The sequence below is a fragment of the Myotis davidii genome, unplaced genomic scaffold, assembly GCF_000327345.1.
Source record: "Myotis davidii unplaced genomic scaffold, ASM32734v1 scaffold592, whole genome shotgun sequence".
NCBI classification, from domain to species: Eukaryota; Metazoa; Chordata; class Mammalia; order Chiroptera; family Vespertilionidae; genus Myotis; species Myotis davidii.
In genome coordinates this window covers 385641-402852 of record NW_006284844.1, presented here as the reverse complement: position 1 = coordinate 402852, position 17212 = coordinate 385641, and the positions used below count along the sequence as shown (strand labels likewise).

Genomic DNA, 17212 nt, shown 5'->3' with positions numbered 1-17212 from the left:
CACCCCGCCGTCCCCGCTGTCCTGGGGTCCCCTCCGGCACCCCTGCTCCATCCATCCGCACCCTGGAGGACAAAGGTGCCGTGCACCCCAAGTCTGGGGTCTGGCTCTGAGGGGCAGCTTGCTCAGCATCACAATGCACCCCGCGCCGGCCCTGGTGGGCTGCACGCACCTAGGACAGCCGACGGCCCCGTGACCAGCTGTCAGCAACTTGACGAAAGCACCGGCTCCATCAGGGGTGGTCGGCGCCGGTGCCGGGAGGCCAGGGCGTCTGTGAGGACAGACGCTCCGTCGGGGGCGACCTCCTGGCCCAGGACAGACGGCGGCCTCCGCCGCGGCGAACAATTCCGGGAACAGGGCTCCTTCTAGGCTCCCAGGGCCTCCCCACGTCTCGCGCTTCACGCTCCTTTTGCTGGAAGGAAGATGAGCGTTCGCTTCATGCCGCGGGGACGTCACGCACATGTGGCTGCTCACGCTTTGTTTCTGCGATGATGTCCTGGGCCTGCCCAGCATCCCCACAGCCACACGGAGGGAAAGACCGATTCTCGTGACACTCGTCCTTAGACATCCTCTCCTCGTTGTTTTAAACCCGTATCGACCCAGTGAACCTAAGGTCTCAGACAAAAGCCACGAAATTAAAGGCCAGACAACCTATTCTTAATGGCATCCCGGTGTAGCAAGCTGAGCTCCTGAGCCAGTACAAGAAAGGCCTCCTAGTAAATGCTGGTCTCAGATGTTAGTCACACACCTCACAGCTGTCAGAACGGCCGCCATCAATAAAGCAACAGCAAGTGCTGGTGAGGATGCGGAGAAAAGGAGCCTCGTGCACGGCTGGTGGGAATGCAGACCGGGCAGCCACTGTGGGGAACGGTATGGAGTTCCCTCAAACAATCAAATGCAGAACTTCCATCTGACCCAGGGATCCCACTTCTAGGAATCTATCCCAAGAGACCAGAAGCACCACTCAGGAAGAACGTGTGCGCCCTGTGCTCACAGCAGCACAGGCTACAATGGCTGAGACCTGGACACGGCCCACGTGCCCACCAGCAGAGCAGGTGAGTGGGTGAAAAGCTGTGGTACAGTCACACCAGGGACACTACGCAGCCTCCTGAGACAGCGCGGAGGGGCCTGGAGAGGACGGTGCGGAGTGAATACGCCGCTCCGAGAAAGACAAGTACCACACAACCTCACTCACGTGTGGAATCTAATGAACAAAATACACTGATGAGCAGAGTGGCTGCAGAGACACGGAAGCACGGCCCAGAGTGCAGAACCTCAGAGGGAAGGAGGAGGGCGAGTAATTTGAATCCTAGACGACAAAAGATCTAATTTTAAAACCTAACAAGTCTACACAATAGGAGTGGACACATGGGGCCAGAAAAGAATTTCACCTCGTTTTCCATTCAGCACTTGACTCCAGAGGAAGTGAGGGTGGGGCCGCGGGGGAGTGTGAGTGACCGCGAGCCCAGGGCACCCACGCGCTCTCCAGCCCACGGCAGGTCCCGATGACAAGAGTTGAGCCTTTAAAAGGTGCAAGCAGGGTATCTCCGCTCTGGGCTCCAGGAACAGCCGTGGGTTTGCCTCCTGGGATGCCAGAGACAGTGGCTTGGCTCACGTCTGGTCTTAGAGCAGCGGCTGCACATTGGAATCGCCTGGGAGGGTGAGGCCCAGGAATCAGGATTCTAAAAAGATTCCCGGGTGACTCTAATGTGCAGCCAACGTTGGGAGCCGCTGTCTTAGAGGAAGAAGCAGGAACCTGCCCGGCCGGCCCGCCCAACGGCGTCTCTCCGTCCGAACACAGTGGTGAAGAGACGGGAGTGTGAACGTGGAGAGCTGCGTAACGGTGATGCGAAGACGGCAAAGCCACCACCAACTCTCGCGGCAAAGGAGCTCAGCTAAGAAAATACACCTCCGTGACGTCAAGAACAGGTGACACAATACACATGGTGTTTCGGCTACTTACTGTTGCATCGCAATAACCATTTTCTTGCATTTCATGATTTAGGGGAGGTGCTGGGCTCCAGGTGGGGACTCTGCAGCTCCCGGCTGCACTGTGAGGGTCCCCGACGGGCGCGGCCGCCTGCTCAGGGGGCGCCTGGGGGTGGGAGGGCTGCACAGCCTCTCCGCAGGCCCTCAGCACAGAGGGGCTTCTCACGGAGGCTCGGGGCCCGGGAGGGAACATTCCAGCAAACAAAGCAGAAGCTGCCCTGGCTTGGCCTTGGAAACCCTACAGAACCTTCCATCATCCGTGTTCACGGGCAGGGGACACGGCTCTCACCATGCGATGAAAGAAGATCACGTTTAATGATGAAAGGCTGAACACTGTCGCTCGGAGCTGAAACAGGACAAGGAAGTCTGCCACAGCCAAGCTAGGCCGAGACCGTCAGCCGCTCGGCCACCGGGGGGAGCGAGACAGAACCCCCTCCGCCTCAGGAAGGCCACCTGCTCACGGCCCCTTCGTCTGCGATTCTAGCCCCAGAACTTCGAGATGGTATGTTTCTGTCATTTTATGTCACTTCGTTTTGGGTCCTTTGTTATGGAAGCCTAGGAAACTAGTGCAGATTTTTATGACTTTTTCCACTTTGAGAAGTATGTGGTTCTTGTTTAAATATTCCTATCTTTGTTTATAAATACCTCATTTCACTTCCTATATTTTTATGATATTCTGAAAGATGTTTATTTGTTACATATGCTATGAACAATAATTCTAATAAGTTATTAAAGGTCTAATTCTTCTTTTTGCAAAAAAGAAAAACTAAGTAAGTATGAAAACATCCCATTTCATGGAATAGAAGAGAGTATCATGATAAATCATTACTTTCCACATTGAATTCGCAATGCAATGCAACCCTTATCAAAACCCCAACTTCTTTTTTAGACACAAAAACATAATCTGCTCCTCAAACTCAGATGGAAATGCCAGGGGCTCTGAAGAGCCAAGAACCGGCTGGGAGGCCCCTTCCAGCTTCAGCACTTACTTCAACGCTGCGGTCACCATGACGGGGACGGCACGGCTGACGGACGGACGGATGGACGGATGGACGGACGGACGTGCGAGCCTGGGACAGAACTGACACCAGCAACGAACATCTAACGGTCACACCAAACGGTCAGGGCCACTCCATGGAGGAGAACACCCCCCTTCAACACGCGGATGGGGCACCCGCCTGTGGCCCCACAGAACTGGAATATGCTTTCTCCAAAGAAGATGTGGACCATCAAACGCATGACGTGCTCAACGCCATCCATCCCCTTCACCGCGAGGGGAAGGCTACCACTGTGCGCCCCGAATGGCTACAACGAGACCGACAATAACAAGTGCTGGCAACTATGTGGGGCTCTCGGGACCTTGTAGCCGCATGTGGAATGTAAACCAACGGAGCCACATACCGAGCCTGGCAGTTCCTCAGCAGTCAAAAATAGAGCGGCCACGGGGCCCAGAAGCCCACTCCTGGAATGTTCACGGAGCTGACGCGATGTGTAGGCAGAAACGTGCACGTGGATCTCGACAGCAGCACCACTCAGCGTCGCCAACGCGGAAACCACCCCAGAAACCACCCACAGCGGGGGGAGCAGAGGGAGGGCCCCGAACACGAGGCGTTTCAGCCGTCAGAGGACGGCGGCTGCCGTGTGGGTGGGTCTGACTGACAGGCACCTGCCCGGAGGTCCTGGACGGGAAACATCCAGAAAGGCGGGTCCCGGAGACGCAGACCCGTGGGGGCCGGGTTGGGGCTGCGGGGGCTGCCTGCCACCAGGTGTGGGTTCTGCGGGGCCACATGTCTGGGCACGGGCAGTGCTGACGGCTGCACAAAGTTAAACATGGTCAGACCAGCCGCACTGCACAGTTAAGGGGGTGGATTCTGTGCCACGTAAGCTGTGTCTCAACAAACCACGTAATGAAATGCCTTCTGAGACCCTTACAGATGGAACCGCAGCTGGACTGGCTGCAGTGACCCGGGGTGAGGGCTGGACGCGGAGGCGAGGGGGCTAGTGGTGGGGTTCGGGGGGAGGCGAGGGGGCTGGTGGTGGGGTTCAGGGGAGTTCTCCCTGAGGGGAGGGCTGGACGCGGAGGCGAGGGGGCTGGTGGTGGGGTTCAGGGGAGTTCTCCCTGAGGGGAGGGCTGGACGCGGAGGCGAGGGGGCTGGTGGTGGGGTTCAGGGGAGTTCTCCCTGAGGGGAGGGCTGGACGCGGAGGCGAGGGGGCTGGTGGTGGGGTTCAGGGGGCTTCTCCCTGCTCCCAAAGAGACTTGAAATGCTGCACAATGTCACTCTTTTTGGAAGAATAACTAAGTAAAACTTTATAAAAAGGGGGCTGTTGAGGAGAACTCTTGTAAAGCCGCATAATAAAAGCAGCTGGCCTCTGAGGGAGTGGACAGCGTGTGGAGCAGCAGCCGAGACCCTCTCACGGAGGGCCGGGCACTGCACATCCAGAGGGACATGGGAGTGACAGGCGCTGCCAGTCCCCTGGGGCCACACACAGGCACAGGCACAAAGGTGACATTTTAAATAAAATTTAAAATATATAAGAACAGATTACATCCATGCGAGACATTAGGAAAATATCAATGAACATATCCTCTTAGGGGAAGTTCTCCTAAATCTAATTAAAGAAAAAAGATCTTAGGTTTTTTTTCAAAATATCACAAACACAAATGTTATTGCTAAGTTATGGAAAGGAGCTGATACCTAATAAAGAAGTGTTTCCATTTAAAAACAGGGTGAATAAATAATTCATAAGAAGTGAAATACAAATGCCCGAGAGACCAAGCGGAGTTCCGTTCTCGCTCGCGGCCTGAGACCCGAGCTCCGCCTGGAGGCCCCCCCAACCCCCGTGTGCTGGAGGAGGAAGGGGGCGGTTCACCCGGAAGAACTGAAACGGCGGCTCCATCCTGGCCTTCCAGCCGGCCCGGGCCTGTGCTCTGCACAACAAATATTTGTAAATAGCAGTTGTTCCTGTTGCTGCAGACACATCTCCTCATCTTCTATCAGGAGGTAAATACGTTGACCCAAACTTGTTAGAGAAACTTGGCAACATTTACCAAAAGCTGTTCAGAGTGAGGACGTTGACTCGGCAATTACAGGTCTAAACGTATTCTAGGGAGAGAGCCACGGAGCAGAGTGTGCACGGGGTGCCCATCCCACAGCCCAGGCCCTGGCCAAACAACCAGGAGCCCCTGAAGTGTGATTCGATAAATGCTGGTGCCGGATACCAAGTCCCACCAGGTGGGAAGTTAGGCGGAAACCACCACACGCACGTGTGCGCGCTGTACACACGCTCGGGAAAGCCTGCGTGTTTACACAGTGTTAGCGGCGACCTCTGTGCCGGAAGCGAGTGGCCAGGAACGAATGGCCGTGTCCCCGTCTGTGCGCTCGCTCTGTCTGCGTGTGTGTTCTCTACGTTCCACAACGGCTCTCGCCCCTTTAAGAAGGGGGAACGCATCTAAAACAGCGGCACTTGTGAAGCTAGAGGACCCACCAACACGTTCCTGTGTGTGTGCCCCCGGAACGCCCCACCGAGGCCACAGAGGCTGCGCCGAATCATGGCGGAACCCACTGCTCCTCGGACGGGGACCCGCCTTCTCCTCGCTCCAGCTCTGGTGCCGGAAGGAGAAGCGAGCTGGCCGGCTCCCTGGATGAGTCACCGCTGCCGAGCCCATCGGTGCCACAGGCACAGCCGCGTCTGTGTGGCTTTCAAGGGACGACTGGTTCTTGTGCCTCCTCCTTGTGTCACATAGCTGTTCCCTGACTCCTGGCCCTGGAACAGAAGACCAGCTGCTGGTGTGTGATCCACCGCCCTCCTGGCCTGGGCAACAGCTACAATAGGAAATACATGTGAGAGGAACCCTGTGTGCTGAGAACTAAAATGCTGCAACCTATTTCAGCAACAATTTTTCAAGTTGGGCTTATAAATCACTTACAGAGAAACGGAGCTGAGCTGGAGTTACTGCCAGCGGCCACATTCCTGCGCCGTGACCGCAGCCAGCTGGGGCTGGGCCACGCAGCCGCCGGGGGCTGGGCCAGAGCATCAGAACAGACCCGGCCAGACCTCAGTCAACGCCACCGAGTATAATAGGAACCATCTTCCGTGGCCTCGACTCAAACGCTGCAGCACAAACGGTTGCAAATGTGTCACCGGTAACCCAGGCGACCTGCCCCACCCATGTGCCCGCGTGCTGCCATGGAAACCCCATGGCCGCTCGACCAGGAGGACAGCCACGGCCGAGCGGCCACATAGAACACGGCCCCTCCCTCCTTCCCACTGGTCCATCCAGCCACAAACACCTCCTCCGTGCACCACACCTGCCGTACTGGGCCTCCCAACACGACGTTAGCTGAGAGGAGAAGTTAGCCTGACTCCCAGCAACGTCACCGCCCCGGCCCCAGGACAGGCCACGTGAGAAATGCCAGCTGCTTGGGACGGAGGGACATCTGGAAGGGGAGCAACCTGGGCCTGTCACCGGGGACACCTATGACGCCAACTCAACACCCAGGTCTGGGCCTGGGTGGCATGTGCAAGTGGCATGCTAGGATGGCGTGCGCGGGTGGCACATGTGAGCAGCATGTGCGATTGGTGTGTGCGACTGGCATATGCAGATGGCGTGTGCAGACAGAGCGCTGGACTACAACACTGACCTCGCCGAGGTGAATGCGCTGAGTGGACCCGGCTCCACAAACCAAGCAGCTGCGGAAGGGCCTTGGGTGGAGCAGAAGACTCCCTGAGAGGAAGGCGGGGCCCAGACATGGGGGGCAGCGTCTGAAGGACGAGAGGAACTGGGTGGAGAGGGGAGGAACGTTTCCCCAGAAGCAGAGGCGGCAGCTGCACAGGCTGCAATGTGTGCGGGAACGCGGAGCACAGACAGGCAGCGTGTTAGGGTGACTGGGGTGTATTTGGGAGTAAAACGGGAGGTGAGGCTAGAGGAGCCGCCTTCCTGCCCAGAAGAGATTGGGAACGACCACGTTCTGCAGGGAAGGATGCAGGGACCAGGCCAAAAGGGTCCCTCACAAAGTAGGGCCTGACTGGAAACCCGGGGCCCCCAACATAGCAGGCCTGGTGGGGAGCAGGGTTAGCAGGTCAGACATTCCCGTCAGACGGAGAAATCAGAGGCAAAATCGCCTGCACCAAGACCTACGTCCGGCCCACCACGACGGGGCCACACGCAATGCTGAGATCCACGTCCGGCCCATCACGACGGGGCCACACGCAATGCTGAGATCCATGTCCGGCCCACCACGATGGGGCCACCCAATGGCTACAGAAAGGAACTCTGCTCTCATGGCAATGACCAGCACTTGTTACCTGACACCTGGGGGAACTGACAACCCCACACACAACCACGAGTCACCAACTGGCCACGGGTCTCCAGGTGAGCGTGACGTGCACATGTGGATCTGGAGGAGAACCGCTGGCACAGTCTCGAGAAGGGGGGGTGTGGACGGCTTATCTGTTTCGTCGGGGGGACGTGTCAACTGCCCGCGTGAAGAGCACAAGCGGGGAAAGAGGGTCAGAGATGATGGTATTGGCTGAGCAAGTCCTGTCACTGCTGTTCTTGAGTCTTCCCTAAATGGGCGCTAGCTGTTGTCTAATAATTGACTGATGTGATGTACATTAATTTCTGTCGGTTAAACCAAGCTTCCGTTCCTGGGATGAGTCTCATTTGGTGATGGTATAGAACCCTTTTGTACATTGCTGGATTTGATCTGCTCTAATTTGTTGAGGATCTCTGCAGCTATCTTTAGAAGATATTTGTCTAATTTCCCGCTGATTTGTTAATCCGAGTAATACCGACCTCAGGGACCGAGGAGGAGTTTGTGAAGCGAGATCAGTTCTCCTTTAAATGTCTGGTAGGGGTTGCCATAAGGTCACCTCATCCTGGGATTTTCTTTGTGAACATTTGTTATTATTTATTACAATTTAATCTCTTTACTTTTATACAACTATTGAATCTTCTGTTCATTCTTGAGTCACTTTCCACACCTGTGACTTCCCAGGACGCTTCCCCGTCATCCACGCTCCTTAGTTCCTGGTGGGTTGGCAGCCGTGTCCACTTCCGTTCCGGATCTAGACATCCCAGTCCCCCTCTCCCGGCTCAGCTTTGGCGCTTACTCTTCACATCCCCACTTCGAAAGCCCAGCTATTCTCACGTCTGGGCACACACACTTCTCCTCTGAGAAAAGGTGGAATTGTCTGTATCTCCCACTCACCTATGGGAACATTTAAGTATGCACTCTGTCTATGAATGTCTTTGAATTCTGTGAGCCACTCAAAGTGTCATTTCACGAGACGACTTCTCTAGGAAATAAAACAGGGAACGGTTCACGGGTGAAACACTGAGCCATACGAGAGGCCCCGAGGCTCCGGCGCCCGTGGGGGCTGCTCCGCAAGAACCAGCACCGGGTGCTGAGCAGCCGCTCCTTTATTTGGGCTGCAGGTGGAGCCGGTGACCCGTGGCCCGTCCAGCACAGGTTCTCGCTGCGTGGCCTTGTGAGCAGCACAGTGAGCTGTGGGGGGAGGAGCACGGGCAGGCTCGGCGCCCTCCTTCCCCTTCAGTAACTCCCTTTAAGGCGCAAACACCATCACTAGGTTCTATGGGGTCTGGCGGTAAAAGGTGAGAGAATGAGGCAGGAACACCAGGAAGTGTTTCAAATCCTTAAATGCAGCAACAGGGGAAGTGGACTCCTCTATTAGACGCCCTTTTCGCTCTTTCTTTTATAATCCGACATAAATCACGGAAGCCAACGGCAGAATTAAAGGCAGTGAGACATTTTCCGGGAGCTCACCTCACCCTGGGAATGAGGCGTCTTAACGTCGCCCAGATGTGCTAGCGCAGCTGACGCCAAGTGCGCTGGGGTTTGACGTGTGGCGTGAGGACTGAGCCGTGTGCTGTCTGCCTGACCCAAGACCACCCAGACCTGCCCTGCCGCCGCCTCTGGTGAGTGGGGAGCGGGCAACGGAGGAGCCGAGGGGCCGGTCAGGGTGGAGTGTTCCCGATGAATGAGAGCGGTGACTGCAGCTTCCTCACTCTCCCCCAGGTCCAGCTCTCGTCTCCACGGAGCCACGCCCTTCCCTCAGAGGCAGGTTCCTTCAAACGAATGAGGACCAACCACCGCACCCGGCCAACAGCTTCCCAGAGCAAGCCCCGCGCAGCCAGCACCCTGGCCGACTTCAGACCGTCCTGTGCCAGCAACAGAGAGGCTCCGCCGGCAGACAGGGGTGCTGAGCTCTGGTTCAATGAGGGAGACCCGGGTCCCTGAAGCAGCTCTTAGCCAGTCGCCAGCCGAGGTGAGGGCGCACCTGCGTTTGGGCACGTGGGCACCTTCCTGAGTCCGCACGGCTCGCCCCGCAGCCTCACGCTCAGCCAGTGAGTGTCTGCGAGGGAGCGTCGTCCAAACTGCCGGTTACTTCATGAGCCTGGACTGCAGCTCTGGCCTCTGAAACCTGGGCCTTCCACGTCGGGATGGAACGGACACCGGCTTCTCCCCCCACAGCGAGGGCAGAAACGGAGAAAACTGCAATAGAAAGGGCTGGCCAATCAGCTCACCCTCCCAGGAGCCGAGCCAGGCTGTGGGCTGGGCGTCAGGCCCAGGAACGAGGGCCCAGACAGCTCTCCCGCGGTCGGAGATGCAGCGTCGGTGGCATGAGGAACGGTCAGAGGGCCAGGCCGCCCTCCCGTCCTGCTGCTTCGTGGGTCTGAGTGAGACACGGGCTCAGCCCCCGTCGTGGGAGCCCGCAGGCTAGGACACCCCCTGTTGCACCTCAGCTGGCTGTGCCCCGTGTGGCTCTCTCTGGGGAGCCGTGCCGCACAGACCACGCGATCCTCACCCAGAGACGCTGCTCAGAGTGCCACGGCGAGGAGGACCATCCTCAGCAAGTGTGAGCGTGTTTCCCAGGCCGCTGTCGCCACGGGATGGTGCCAGTGAAGGGAGGTGGGTGGGCACGTCCGGGGACTCAACAGGTGGAGGGGGGACAAGGGGCCCCTGGGACGAGGAGACCAGGGAGGGCTGCACAGCCTGGCAGAAGCGGACTGAGGACACAGGGGAGAGGGGAGGAGGGGAGGACAGGAGAGCACTGGCCACCATGGGTGCAGGTGGGGAGAGCAAGACAGGGCCATGTGCAGGCCCAGGCCCGGCACTGAGCATGCAGGTCACGGGTCTCATGGTCAGAGGAGGCCTGAGGGACTGGCCTGGATTCCAATTACTGAGCAGGAGAGGCTGCAGGCCTCCCGGTGGACACACCAGGAACAGGTGGCATTTGGGTCTGGAGGACAGAGTTAGAGCATTTGGCAAAGGCTGAGGGACAGCAGAGAAACAGGGCTGGGAGCACAGAGGCAGCAGAGGAGCGAGCAAAGACCAAGCTACGGCAGGAAGCCACCCCGGCGGCCCACGGCCAGGACAGAGACTTCGACTTCAGGGGTCTCCAGAGCGCAGGGCACGGGCTCAGCAAGCTTCCCAGAGTGCAGCCAGCGCAGGAGCCACGGACTCGGACACAGAGGACACGTGTCTACTACGCACAGGAGGAACAGGCCAACAGTGATAGCCATGTCCCCCGAGGGGTACACACGGGTCTGAGAGGAGCAAACACTTGGGGTGGAGAGGGACCTCGGACGCGCCTCATGCTCAGCCGCCACATCAGACACGACTGGCCTGTGTTCCCGGCTGGCGTCTGCCCCGCCGGTGCCTGCGAGCTCTCCAGGCCGTTTCCACGGAGAATGCCGGGCACATTTCAATAATGTGGAACTCAAGGGCCCAGGTCAAGAGGTAGACAGGCAGGGAAAACTGGCCAAGGAGATGTGGCAGCAAAAATCTTTCCCATCAACGTAATTTCTAAGGACCGAGTTTAATCAAAATGAGTTTTGGTTCCTTATTTTAAGATTTCAAATCCAAACCATGAGGAAAGAGCACCTATTTTCCAATCACGGGTTGGCTGCATTGGAAGGAATTTAAAGGACCTTCCCTGACAGGTGGAGGGAGACTGGCAGGAGGTTCACAGGGGCGAGTCCTGTCTCCCGAGGCCACAGGAGAGCTGGGCAGGAGCGCCCTGTGGGGCAGGACTGGGTCCCACCTTCACAGCCAAGGGCAGGGCAGCGCGCGGGGGGCTGCTGGGCCTCTGCTGCTCTTGGGCGCCCAGGACCCACCTCTCCCCGTCCCTCCTCCTGCCCCCTCAGAGGATAGCCCTCCCCCCCCCCAAGGGGTCCTGGCAGGACCTGTGGTCACCGGCAGGACAAGCTTGATGCACTTTCCAACATTTACTAGACAAGGACGACCAATGTGGCGCAGACACTGCCCCTGCCCTGCACGGACAGGACCCGCCCGAGCGAGCGAGCAGCCCGCAGAGCAGCGTCCGCGGTTCCGCGTGCACACAGCACACGCGCGATAATGTTCTCCGAGTCACAGCTTCAAACGTAAGGAGCAGAATGAAACCAATATTCCCAGATACTCGCAACTGGATGCTCCCTGTCTTTACACCTTCTACTGAATCACCTCCCTCTGCACCTTAACACAAGCCCATGCACTCTGTTTGGCTGATGTGCAGCCGCTGTCATTTCCTCTTAATCTTTTCTCCCAATCGGGCCAGTTCCTTGAGCTGGGGTCCCCCCTCTCCCCTTCCCGCCCTGGTCCTGCACGTGTGTCCACCTCAGTGCCACTGACTGGCTCGGGGCTCCCAGAGCTGCCCGGTCCAGCCACGCTCTGTCCAGCAGCACCGCGTGCAGAGCCCTTTGCGCCTAAGGAGACACCGAGGCCTTCCTTCCTCAGGCTGGTCTCCCTGCCCGCCATCACAACCGGCCCGTGGTCTTAAACAGCATAAAACTCACCACAACAAGTCTGACAGACACAGAAGAGGAGGGGAGACCTGTGGGGAGAGGCAGTACCTGAGGGGCGGACGGGCTGAAGGCCACCCCGCTGACCGTGTCCGTGTGCCCCGGCAGCCTGTGGGAGAAGGTGCTGGAGCCCGCCTCGTACAGGTACGCCTGGAAGACAAGGCCGCAGGTGTTCGGTGGGGAGAGCCCGCCATCAGCGAACGAGGAGGCGAAGGTGAGGGGGTTTCTATCGCACGCAGCAGCCTTGCCCCAGACCCCACTGTGGGCCGTTGTCAAGACAGGCTGTTTGGGGTGATCTTAAGGGTGTCAGGCTCTGTACCCCAGCCTCTCAACAGGTGGTGCCTGGTCCCAATTCAGCGCCAACGGGAACCGCCAACCAGGGGTGCGGAGAAGGACGGACGCTGTGTCCAGCAAGCAGCTCAGCGGCGGCCAGCAGGGGTGCCAACAGCGGTCGGCGGGGAGGAGCCCAGGCCCCAGCTCAGGGAGGCCGGGCCCCTCAGATCCCCCCACCAAGCCCACAGGGGCTTCCAAACTGCCCTGGCTGCCAAAGGTGGGTCATCTCTCGTTTTGACCCAATGACAACGTCCTCACTTCTGGAGGCTCCTCAGGGCCCCAGGCTACACAGACACGGAGACTGGCGCCTCTGTGGCATCTGCTGCTTCTGGTTATAAAGTACAGCGGTTAGTCACAGCAGCAGACACGTGCTGAGCACCAACTTCTATGTCACTGCCTCGCCTCATCCATCTACAGCCCGATGGAGAAACGGCATTATTGCCCCAATTCCACAGGCCAGGAGGCCAGGGCTAGGGGCCAGCAGCCTGCTCGGGCACAGGGCCGTGCTCTGAGAGGAGGTGCCGCAGGGACAGCTCCTGTGGCTCTGGGGTGTCCTCATACGAGAGAGGAGAGTGAGATTTGAGACCCACAAGGAAGGGGCAGGATGAGGATGGGCAGGGCCTGGAGAAAAGCGCAGGCCAACGTGGGCCAGACCCTCCTTAGGGCCTCCAGGAGGGGGAGTGGAGGGGGACCGATCCTCCCAGCACCTGAGTGAGACCCAGGGCCTCTAGGCTGCAGGGACCACGGTCTGTTGCTTGAAGCTGCTGAGTTTGGGGTAATTTGTTACCACATCCCTAAGACACTACACAGACCTTCCTAAATACGTTAAAGACAAACAAACATAAATTAGTATTTGTTCCAAATCCATCCTAAGGTATGTGTCACTTTATTTATTAACCAGAGGCCCGGTGCACAGATTTGTGCACTAGTGGGATCCCTCGGCCTGGCCTGAGCCCTCTTGCAATCCGGGACCCCTTGGGGGATGCCGGACTGCTGGCTTCGGCCCGATTTCCACAGGCCGGGCTGAGGGACCCCACTGGTGCATGAATCTGTGCACCAGACCTCTAGTGTGCATATAAGATCTTTGGTTAATCTCTTCCCACCCTCCCCCCTTTCCCCTTCCCTCTGAGATTCGTCAGTCTGTTCAATGTTTCCATGCCTGTGCGTTGAGCGTCTGCCACCTGGTGGTCAGTGCATGTCATAGCTACCGGTAAAATGGTCACTTAGGCTTTTATATATACAGATGTTACTATCTGGGAGGTCAAAGAAAACACAGCATGTCACACACAGTAAGTCACTGAGTGAGGAAGGAACAAACAAGCAACGGTGTTTTAAGTTCCCTGCTTCACGAAAAATACCAGGACGACCTCTCGCACCTCACGCCACTGCTCTTACACTCGTGACAGCCTCCAGCGTCAGCCTGCTTCACCCTGCTGAGCACCCATGCCGCCCTCTCCACGGGCACGTCCAGCCCCCGGACTGAGACCAGCACGTACGTGTCTGTCCTCCGCGCCACACGCCACGAAACGCCCGCAGGGGCTGAAGGCAATCCCACACGGGAAGCAGCGGGTCGGGTGTCCTTCGAAACGGCGCTCACACCTGTGAGGAAAATAAAAGCAACACCAGGAGAAAAAATGATTTTTTTCATTTTTAACCCAACCTAGGATATTGACCTGTTTCACAAACATGAACAAACTGATAAGAACATTTTTATTTGTGAAGGTGACTGAACACTGAGACCCTCAACAGTAACTAAAAGACTTCTAAACCATAAAGTCTCAAAGATCCAAACTAACGATAATCCAACTTTTATACATGAAGACTATCAAGTGATAAATATATTCTGGAGATCTTTAAAAATATAAAAACCTACTTTTAAAATCATAAATTATTTAAATCAATAATTCAAAGGCTGTTGGAAGGTGCAACATTCTATCAAGGCTGGTTAAGTTTTACAACCAACTGTTAAAGAGCTACCTAAGATTTGTTTATTTTAAAAAAACAAAACAAAAAACCCAAAAGCACAAGAGCAGTCCCACCAGCATGGCTCAGGGGTTGAGTGTCGACCTCTGAACCAGGAGGTCACGGTTTGATTCCTGGTCAGGGCACATGCCCAGGTTGCAGGCTCAATCTCCAGTGTGGGGCGTGCAGGAAGCAGCCGATCAGTGATTCTCTCTCATCACTGATGTTTCTCTCTCTCTCCCCCTCTCCCTTCCTCTCTGAAATCAATAGAAATATGTTTTTTAAAAAAATTAAAACAAAAGTAAGGGAAATGGAGCTGGGTTTATCGAAAAAAATCGCCACCACCTTTTGGGGCAGCCAGAACCAACACCCAGAGGAAAGACCAGAGCTGTGGTTTTTCCACATTTTGTAACCGATTCTGGGTATAAATCACTTTTCTGAGAAGGGTCAGTGTGAACAGACTTTCCAACCTGGTCCCTCTGAGTTCACAGCATGTGCTTCAATAGACACACGCCCTGTGGTCCTGGTCTCCCCCTAGTCCCCCTGCACACCTGCCCCCCGCACACCTCCCGCCATCTATCCCGCCCCACACCTGCCCCTGCACAGGACGACGGCCTCACCTCAGGGTTCTCAGGTCCCACAGCCGGACCCCGTCACCCACGGCGGTGGTTGCGAAAAGATTATAGTCCTGAGGTGGCTGGGTCGTGAATGACGATCCCTATGGTGCAAGGGGAGGGCAGGTGCATCTTGAGACGGAGCTGGTCACCATCACGCTGCCGACAGCTGACAAGATCGCAGCCAAGGTCATCACCAGAATCCACAGCTTTGTCCTTACTTACAACAATGTCATAACTGGATTCCAAAGCTCCCATGTGGACAATCACCAGTGGTGCACTCTGACCTTAAGCTCAGGGGCGTGCGTGTCCCCCGAAAGCCCAGGAGAGAGGTCACAGGGCTGAGGTGTTAGCTCTCCAGGGTGCGTTTGAGCACAGGTCACCATCCGTGTTCGACCACCTGCGATCACAGGCCCTAGCGCCTGGTGAGGACTCAGGGACGTCTGCATGCGTCCCCTGTGTGCTGGTCGCCGAGGCCCTGCCTCTGGCCCGGTCACTGCCCGGGAAAACCTCCCTGTGGCCCGAGCCCTCGGCGCCATCCAGCCAGGGCAGCAGCCGAGGGAGCGCCCTCCCGCGCACACCAGCTCTCAGATGTGCTGTGCAAGGACCCAGAAAGGCACCAAGGCCTGGATGACAGCCTGTGACCTGCACAGACTCCATGCACAAACACGGGGAGGTTCGGGGTCACGGCCGGATTTCAGGGTACACATTCACTAAACGGGAACACGCCGATGCACCAAAGGCAGAACTGCGGCTGCAGGCCAGGTGGAGTTGGCACTAGGCTCCCGGCGCTGCTCTGAGTAACAATGTGTCCTTTGAGCCGGAGCCCTGCTGTGGGCGTGTCGAAACCACCAGCCCGTCCTGATAGGAGCTGCTGGCCCGGTGGCTGCCCCGCGCTCCGAGGTGCCTGCATGGCCGTCACTCCACCGTCAGGGCTGCCCGGCCCTCCCCAGGCTTCCAAAGAGGCCCGTGCAACCCTCACAGCCCAACGCACCAATATTCACCCCTGATGACGTGAAAATGCCTCCAGCGCCCCACATCCAGGCTCAGAACGACTTCCTGATCGACAGGAACTCGCCTTGGATTTGGTGGGAGACATGCAAGTGCATCTCACAATGGCATCAGTGACGGCCTTGGACGTGGCATTTCACAAACGATGTGCAGGCCCAACCTCACTCACCTGGTTCTGGCAGATCTGGTGGGGGGGCCGGGAATGGACTCCCTGGATCACGGCGGCACTGCGGCCCACATTGAGGTCGAAAACTTCCACTGTCCTGCTCCGGCTGGCGGCCAGCACCAGGTCTGGGCTCTGTTAGGGAACGCCTAAGTCCACAGACGGGGGGTCTCAGTCCGCTCCCCACGCGGGCCTTGCCTCTCTAAGCGGGGGTGGGAGGTGGGGGTGGGGGGCGGAGGACAAAGGGGAGGCCCGGGCAGAGCAGATTTCAAGGTGAAAGACCAAGTTCCACCAGGAGATAAATGAGGGTCGAGGCGCCTGGGAAATACGCCAATCGGAGATGCTCAGGGGCGCGGACGCGTGTGCAGGAGGAGGGGCTGGCTCGGAGCCGGTCTGAGGCTGGGCAGTGGCCACGTCCAGGACACATCACAGGTGAGTGTGATCGGCTCCGTGGGCTCTGAGGGGTCACGTGACCCTATGACCTACCCAACTGCCAGTGCTTAGCCAGAACGGCAGGACAATCTACCCAAATCCTGAGACGTGCACATCGGAGAAAGGGCACGGGGTTTGATCATGGGCCCACGCGGACAGCAGAGCAGAGCCTTCACGTGGGGAACCGCAGGTGCAACAGCGCACTTCGCAGGAGGCTGTTTGTTCTGTTTTTAGCAAAAGGTTCTAGACTAAAAATAACGCATATTAACAGAATATTCTAGAACCTTCTAATACCAAAGCCAGTCCTTATGAAATTTCAGCTACAGAACTCTTCAAAAGAATTCAAATGAGGCCTCTGAGTAAATTAAAATGTTACAAAATAGATTCCTGAAGATTTTGATTTTTGCTTCCAAGTAATTTTAAATAGATGCGTTTTAATGGAAAGGGCTGATGTTAGCCCTAAAGACTAAAATAAGTACAGCTTTGGGCTCTGTGTATGTCCCACTGAAGTGCAGCTGTTTCGAGGCCACTGGGGTGGGTCTGGCCCTGCACTAGGTCATGCGGTCCCAGACGCGGAGCCGACACCACGTGTGCCGCTGCCGGTCAGAGGCGCCGCCGCGTCCCCTTTCTATCCCTTAGGGCCCCTCACTGCTGAGATGAGCTGTCACATTGTTCAGAATCGGTTCACCGGAGTCTGGGCTCCGCAGTGGACGCGGGGAGGAGCTGAGACACTCAGCTGTGTGCGGAGGCCGGGCTCCAGCCGCAGCCCTCGGGACAGGAGAAAGGATACGGGAATAAAACTCGTTGGCGGCGGACAGGCCGGTGATCTCCGCGGCCCCAGTCGTGGTGAGCCGGAACACACGGGCGCACCGGCTCCTCTGTTTG

General features: G+C 57.3%; 1 protein-coding gene across 1 annotated transcript in view; it reads right to left on the bottom strand.

The window, feature by feature from the left end:
• Positions 1-17212, bottom strand: part of WDR27 (WD repeat domain 27) — a 41465-nt gene that overhangs the window by 1783 nt on the left and 22470 nt on the right. Inside the window, exons 19-23 of the mRNA XM_015558345.1 lie at positions 17118-17212; positions 15902-16023; positions 14728-14825; positions 13642-13744; positions 11864-11962 (exon numbers count right to left, since the gene is read on the bottom strand). The exon at positions 17118-17212 is cut by the window's right edge and continues 1 nt beyond it. Of these exons, the coding sequence (XP_015413831.1) occupies positions 11864-11962; positions 13642-13744; positions 14728-14825; positions 15902-16023; positions 17118-17212 (517 nt within the window). The remainder of the gene's footprint in view (positions 1-11863; positions 11963-13641; positions 13745-14727; positions 14826-15901; positions 16024-17117) is intronic.